The sequence below is a fragment of the Rhinoderma darwinii genome, chromosome 2 (assembly GCF_050947455.1).
Source record: "Rhinoderma darwinii isolate aRhiDar2 chromosome 2, aRhiDar2.hap1, whole genome shotgun sequence".
NCBI classification, from domain to species: domain Eukaryota; kingdom Metazoa; phylum Chordata; class Amphibia; order Anura; family Rhinodermatidae; genus Rhinoderma; species Rhinoderma darwinii.
Window position 1 is genome coordinate 178,485,356 of NC_134688.1, and position 6,178 is coordinate 178,491,533.

The 6,178-nt window shown below is 40.3% G+C and overlaps 1 protein-coding gene across 1 annotated transcript; it reads left to right on the forward strand.

The window, feature by feature from the left end:
* The first annotated feature begins 581 nt into the window (after positions 1 to 581).
* On the forward strand, positions 582 to 2,015 carry LOC142741771 (general transcription factor II-I repeat domain-containing protein 2A-like). Its single transcript, XM_075851105.1, has one exon. It carries the CDS (start codon positions 582 to 584, stop codon positions 2,013 to 2,015), a length of 1,434 nt encoding a protein of 477 aa, XP_075707220.1.
* The last annotated feature ends 4,163 nt before the right edge of the window (positions 2,016 to 6,178 follow it).

Here is a 6,178-nt window from a genome sequence, read left to right on the forward strand (position 1 = left end):
ACTACGGCCCGCGGGCCACATACGGCCCGTTAGGCTTTTTAATCCGGCCCGCCGAACTTGTCCAAATTATAGTAAAAACCTCCTTTTTTTTCCCCTTTCCCTGCAATGCCCACGTTTTCCCAATAGATGGCGCACTCAAAACACATTGACCGTTGTTAATGTGGCGCGTATTTCTCTTTATTTCACTTTAATTTTCACTTCGTTTCACGTCACCATTAAGCCCTTCTGTGAAAATGAGCGGACCAAAGAGAAGGAAAGTGGACAGCGAATGCCGAGTGTTTAATAAGGAGTGGACAACAAAATACTTCTTCACTGAAGTGCGATCAACGGCTGTATGTCTGATATGCCAAGAAGATGTTGCGGTTTTCAAAGAGTACAATATCAGCCTTCACTTTGCCACGAAGCATGCAAACTATGCTAGCAAGCAGTCAACACAAGAAAGGGCGGCTACTGCTCAGAGGTTGGCAGCTAATTTACAGAGTCAACAGAACTTTTTTCACCGACAAACTGCAATTCAAGAGTCAAGTACCAAGGCAAGTTATTTGCTGGCATTCAAATTAGGCGAGTTTTTGAAAGAGTGCATGGTAGAGACAGCAGGTCTCTTGTGTCCGGAGAGCAAAGCCAAGTTTGAAAAAATCAGTTTAGCACGCAGGACAGTGACTCGCCGCGTGGAACTGATTGACGAAGATATAGTCAGCGAGTTAAACAAAAAGGCGGAGTCCTTTAAGTTATATTCACTAGCACTGGATGAAAGTAACGACATAAAAGACACTGCTCAGCTCCTAATTTTTATCCGAGGGATTAACGACAGTTTTGAGATAACGGAGGAGCTTTTGAGCATGGAATCACTGAAAGGGAAAACGCGAGGAGAGGACTTATATGAACAGGTGTCTGCTGTCATCGAGAGAATGAAGCTACCTTGGAGTAAACTTGCCAATGTCACCACGGATGGATCGCCAAATTTAACTGGAAAAAACATCGGGCTGCTGAAAAGAATCCAGGATAAAGTGAAAGAAGAAAACCCTGACCAGGATGTTATTTTACTTCACTGCATCATTCATCAGGAGTCTCTGTGTAAGTCTGTATTGCAGCTTAATCACGTCGTGGATCCAGTTGTAAAACTTGTTAACTTCATACGAGCAAGGGGACTTAATCATCGTCAGTTCATTACGTTCCTGGAAGAAACTAATGCGGATCACCAGGACCTACTTTACCACTCTCGCGTCCGCTGGTTAAGTTTGGGGAAAGTGTTTCAACGAGTCTGGGAGCTCAAAGACGAGATTCGCTCATTTTTTAATTTAATGGGGAAATCCGAAGAATTCCCCGAGCTGAGCGACACAAACTGGCTTTGTGACTTTGCGTTTGCTGTGGACATATTTTCACACATGAATGAGCTGAACGTGAAGCTACAGGGGAAAGATCAGTTTGCGCACGACATGTACACAAATGTGAGAGCCTTCAAATCCAAGCTGGTTTTATTCTCCAGGCAAATGTCAAACAAATCTTTCGCACATTTCCCCACACTAGCCGTGCAGAAAGAGGCCGCCCGAAATGCGAAGAAATACTGCAAATCACTGGACGATCTGCACAGAGAATTTTGCCGTCGGTTCTGTGATTTTGAAAAAATTGACAAGTCACTTCAACTGGTGTCCTGTCCCCTGTCACAAGACCCCGAATCAGCACCGCAGGAGCTGCAATTGGAACTGATCGATCTTCAGTCTGACTCCGTCTCAAAGGAGAAGTTCAAGTCTCTTAAACTGAATGACTTTTACGCTTCACTTAACGAGACCGCGTTTCCAAACCTCCGGAGGATGGCGCAAAAGATGCTGGTGTTGTTTGGCTCGACCTACGTGTGTGAGCAGACGTTTAGCGTCATGAAAATCAACAAAGCCCATCACAGATCCAAGTTAACTGACCAACACCTCAGATCTGTCCTGAGAATTGCCACAACAAAACTAACTCCAGACTTTGATGCACTGGCAAAAAAGGGAGACCAACAACACTGTTCCCACTGAAATGGTGAGTTTTTCTGCTGTGTTATGAAAAAATGCATATGGAAAGTTTGGAAGTGCGTCTTTTAATTAAGAGCAATGCGCATTTACGCACAGCAGCGGTACAGTAGCTTAATTAACACGCCGCACATCGCTCTTAATTTAAATTTTCAGCTGCAGGTAGGATATTTAATACAGCCTATGTCTGTGTGCTTGGCAACGATACACGTGTACTGTTTGTGCGTGAAGGCGAGGGTGTCCGTGGCGAGTTTGTAGAGCGCGCGGTCAGGACAATCCATCCATGATTTTGCGGAGTTTAACACAAGTAGATATTATTGAGCTTGAGTATTTCGTTGTGTAATAATATGTTTTGAATGTTGAAAGTGATTCCATTTTTCAATAAATGTTGATTTCTTTAACTTTGCACCTTCGATTGAAACTTATTAAAAACAGACGCAATCTTGATAAATCACAGTGCGTATGTTATTTTAATCTATTTACATTTCCTCCTCCCAGTATCTGCGAAATAGTATGTAAATGCCATATCTTGCATATTCCTTGAGACAAATTTATTAACTGATAAGGGCTATTTTTCACATTTGAAAGACAGTTAATAAATTGGGTTGTAGTGTTCTTACTGTGCTATGAGGTTTGCACACACTACATTTAATGCTTTAGTATATCCGGCCCAAACACTCCCTCCAAATGCTCCTGGCCCGGCCCCTCTGTCAAATTTTAGAACCCATTGTGGCCCGCGAGTCAAAAAGTTTGCCCACCCCTGACCTAGGGGAAATGGACGATTAGCTGGCAGATTTTCTAAGCAAAAACAGGTTACTTCAGTCAGAGTGGTCCCTAAACGCAGAGATCTTTCAGATGATAGTATCCAGATGGGGAGCTCCCTCAATAGATTTCAATAGATTGCTACCAGGGGGAACAGGAAAGTCAGGAGATTCTTTTCCCTAGACCCCATGGATTACCCAGCGGCAATAGATGCACTCGCCCAATGCTGGAGTCAGGAACAGGGTTATGCCTTCCCTCCCCTATGTCTGCTACCGAGGATATTAAAGAAAATCAGGAAGGACAGGGCTTCAGTCACTCTAATTCCTCCCTTCTGGCCGAAGAGACCATGGCTTACCTGGTTGAGGTGAATATCCTCAGATCAGCCGTGGATTCTCCTAGTTAAATCAGATCTCCTGTCACAGGGCCCAGTAGTTCACCCCCAACATATTCAAGCTACACCTAACAGCTTGGAAACCGAAAGGTTGATTCTTAGAGAGAGAGAGAGGATTCTCTAAGTCAGTCATTTCTAAATTACTACCTAGCATAAAGTAGGTTATCTCAAATATCTACTTAAGTGTTTGGAGAACATTTAGCAATTCCACAGGTATAGATCAAGATCCCCTAGCCTGACCAGATATCCCTTTAATTTTGGATTTTCTCCACACAGGGCTGAATAAGAAACTTAAATCAAGCATCTTGAAAGTCAAGATCTCAGTTCCTTTTTCTAATTTTATGTTGGCTGAACACCCCTGGGTCAGGACGTTCCTGATAGCTTCTTCTAGATCTTCATTCCCTCCATGGGATCTAAATGTCCTCACCACCATGACAGGTTCTCCTTTTGAGCCCCTAGACTCTTTACCTATTAAAACTCTTACACTCAAAATGACATTCCTAATAGATGTTACCACTGCCCGTAGAGTAAGCCCTCTCTGCCTTCCCTCCATACACTTTAGTGTAAAAACAACGGCAAGTTGAAAAATGACAGAAAACTGGGATAAATAAGTCGCACTTTGTGCAACTCTGAAGTCCATTTGTATGTGTCAGACAAAGTGATGCAGGGGCTTCATAAATATGTCGTCAGACCGGAACATCACATTTTTTAATGTATTTACGCCAGAAAACTGTTGTATTGATCAATCCACCCCAATGATAATGGTGAGATTTTGATTGTGTCATGTTTATTTTACATTACTACAGCTTGTAGTCTAAATTCAGTATTTGCTTTGAAGAAGAAATATGTTTAAAGCTGAACCAAATGTATTTTTATTGGCATAATTTTATATTTTTCTTAATTTCTTTAATTGCAGTTCAAAGCTAATTGTGAATTATACAGCTAAAGTAATGTTGACTCTATAATATGTAAGGAAGTTTAAACACATGCTCAGAAGACAGGAGGGTTCATTGGTCAATAGCATTGCAAAGCCCATGTTCTGTCTGATTACCCACATGACCTGCTCAATATCGGTGCCGGAACCCTCAGTTACCCTGCCTACCTGAATTCTACAACAATTTATTGCAATTCTTGATTTATGTTGCTTATTATCTCTTTGTATTTCAATAAATGTGTTCTTCAACACTTCTTCTTAGCTAGTTTTTAATACACAAGTCCTAGGTTAAAGACAATGCCAAAAATAATTAACAGGTTAAAATCGCTGACTGGTAATACCACTCCTTGTTGAAGTTAAATGTAGCGTATTTTTTATAGAATACATTTCATATAATATCAATTTACAATGTAGCTATGTATTGCAATTTTTTTTTTCCTGTAGTAACTACATGGAAGTGGTGCCAGCCTAGGCCGGTCTTCCCTGGAATGCCCTGTGTCGGGTGTGTATATAACAGATATATGTATAAATATGAAGTATTTAAATATCTACTGAAATATGAGTCTTCCCATGTATTAATCTTTCAGTTTCACATGTATCAGTGCTAGTTAAAAAACAAAAAGAGATTCCATCAAGTTGCTCTTGTGCTGAGTCTGTGATATGGACATTTTGCTACTAAGATGAGTCCAGTTGTTTTTTGACAGAATTTCGGCAATAATGTCTGTGTAATGACAGAATCCTTCCTCCTGGGCACAATCCTGCAAATGACAGGAACAATATTATTATCGCTCTTATAAATATAAAGATATCACAGTGACTTAGAGCATTTACCATTGGAAATGTTCATGTATACTTTACTCATTAATAGTGTGGGAATGTGTCATAGAATATGTAGTAGTTGCACCGGATCCGTCACCATTGAGTAGTTTGATCGCCGCCTTCTCAGTTTTTTTTAGGTAGTGTGAGCAACACTGCAACCATTTCTGCAGCCCTTTCTAGAGGATTGCACTTTACATTTGATGGAGCACGTTCCTAGTTTGTCAGGAAATTCATATCAGCAATTTATTATGCTAGATTATAAATAACTTCTTAGGGTATGTTCACACGCTTAACAAAAAACTGCTGTAAAATACAGAGCTGTTTTCAAGGGAAAACAGCCTCTGATTTTAAGCAGTTTTTTTTATGCATCAAGCATTTTTTGATGCATTTTTTACGACTGTTTTTGAAGCTGCACTTATTTTTTACGGGGTGTTTTTTTACACTCCGTTTTTAAAAACGGCCGCGTAAAAAACACATCGTTGGAACGGAACGCCATTTTTCCCATTGAAGTCAATGGGCAGATGTTTGGAAGCATTCAGCCCCTGTATTTTCACCGTTTTTTTTTCGGGGCGTTTACAGTGAACATACCCTTACAGTCAAGGAACCCATGAACTGAACCCTAACGCTGATGTGAACGAGGCCTCAACATAAAATTACTCCACTTTTTTTTTACACCAGGGTGTGTGTGGAGACTAGAGATGCAACTTTTTTCCCCTCACTTACAACTATTTTTTGTGTTTTTTTAAAAAAAAAGATTAATTTTATAAATGTTACTAACTCCTAGCCAAGCTGTAAGCCACATCCACTTTGCACTCTACTTTTAGATATTGACGTGCATGGTGCAAATGCCATTCAATTTTGGCTCACATGGTTAATAAATATGTTGCACAGCAGATATGACAGTATTTTGGAGTAAAATGCACCAAAAACGGCACAAATACATTGATAAATGTGGGCCATAGTCTGTCATATTTACTTCTCCTTATTGAGCCCTAATAATAAGAAAAAAATTGTATGAAAAAATACTTTATCGCTATACATGGTTTTTCTGTTGGTCTTTGTGTATTATCCGTGTGTGCGGATTTGGAATTAACATGAGTATACTGATAACTTATCACCTTGCATTATGTCTGATTATTTCCCAAACTCAAGGTTAACAATCACATGTATTTGATTTTTGCCTTGTTTCAATGTTAATGTACCCTTCAAGCGACGCAACGTTTGTAATGAACGGCTGCCATGCTGCTCGTACCTTGTAATCTT

Excerpts from the sequence above, each read along its gene's own strand:
- LOC142741771 (XM_075851105.1), top strand. The coding sequence starts at position 582 with ATGGTAGAGACAGCAGGTCTCTTGTGTCCGGAGAGCAAAGCCAAGTTT.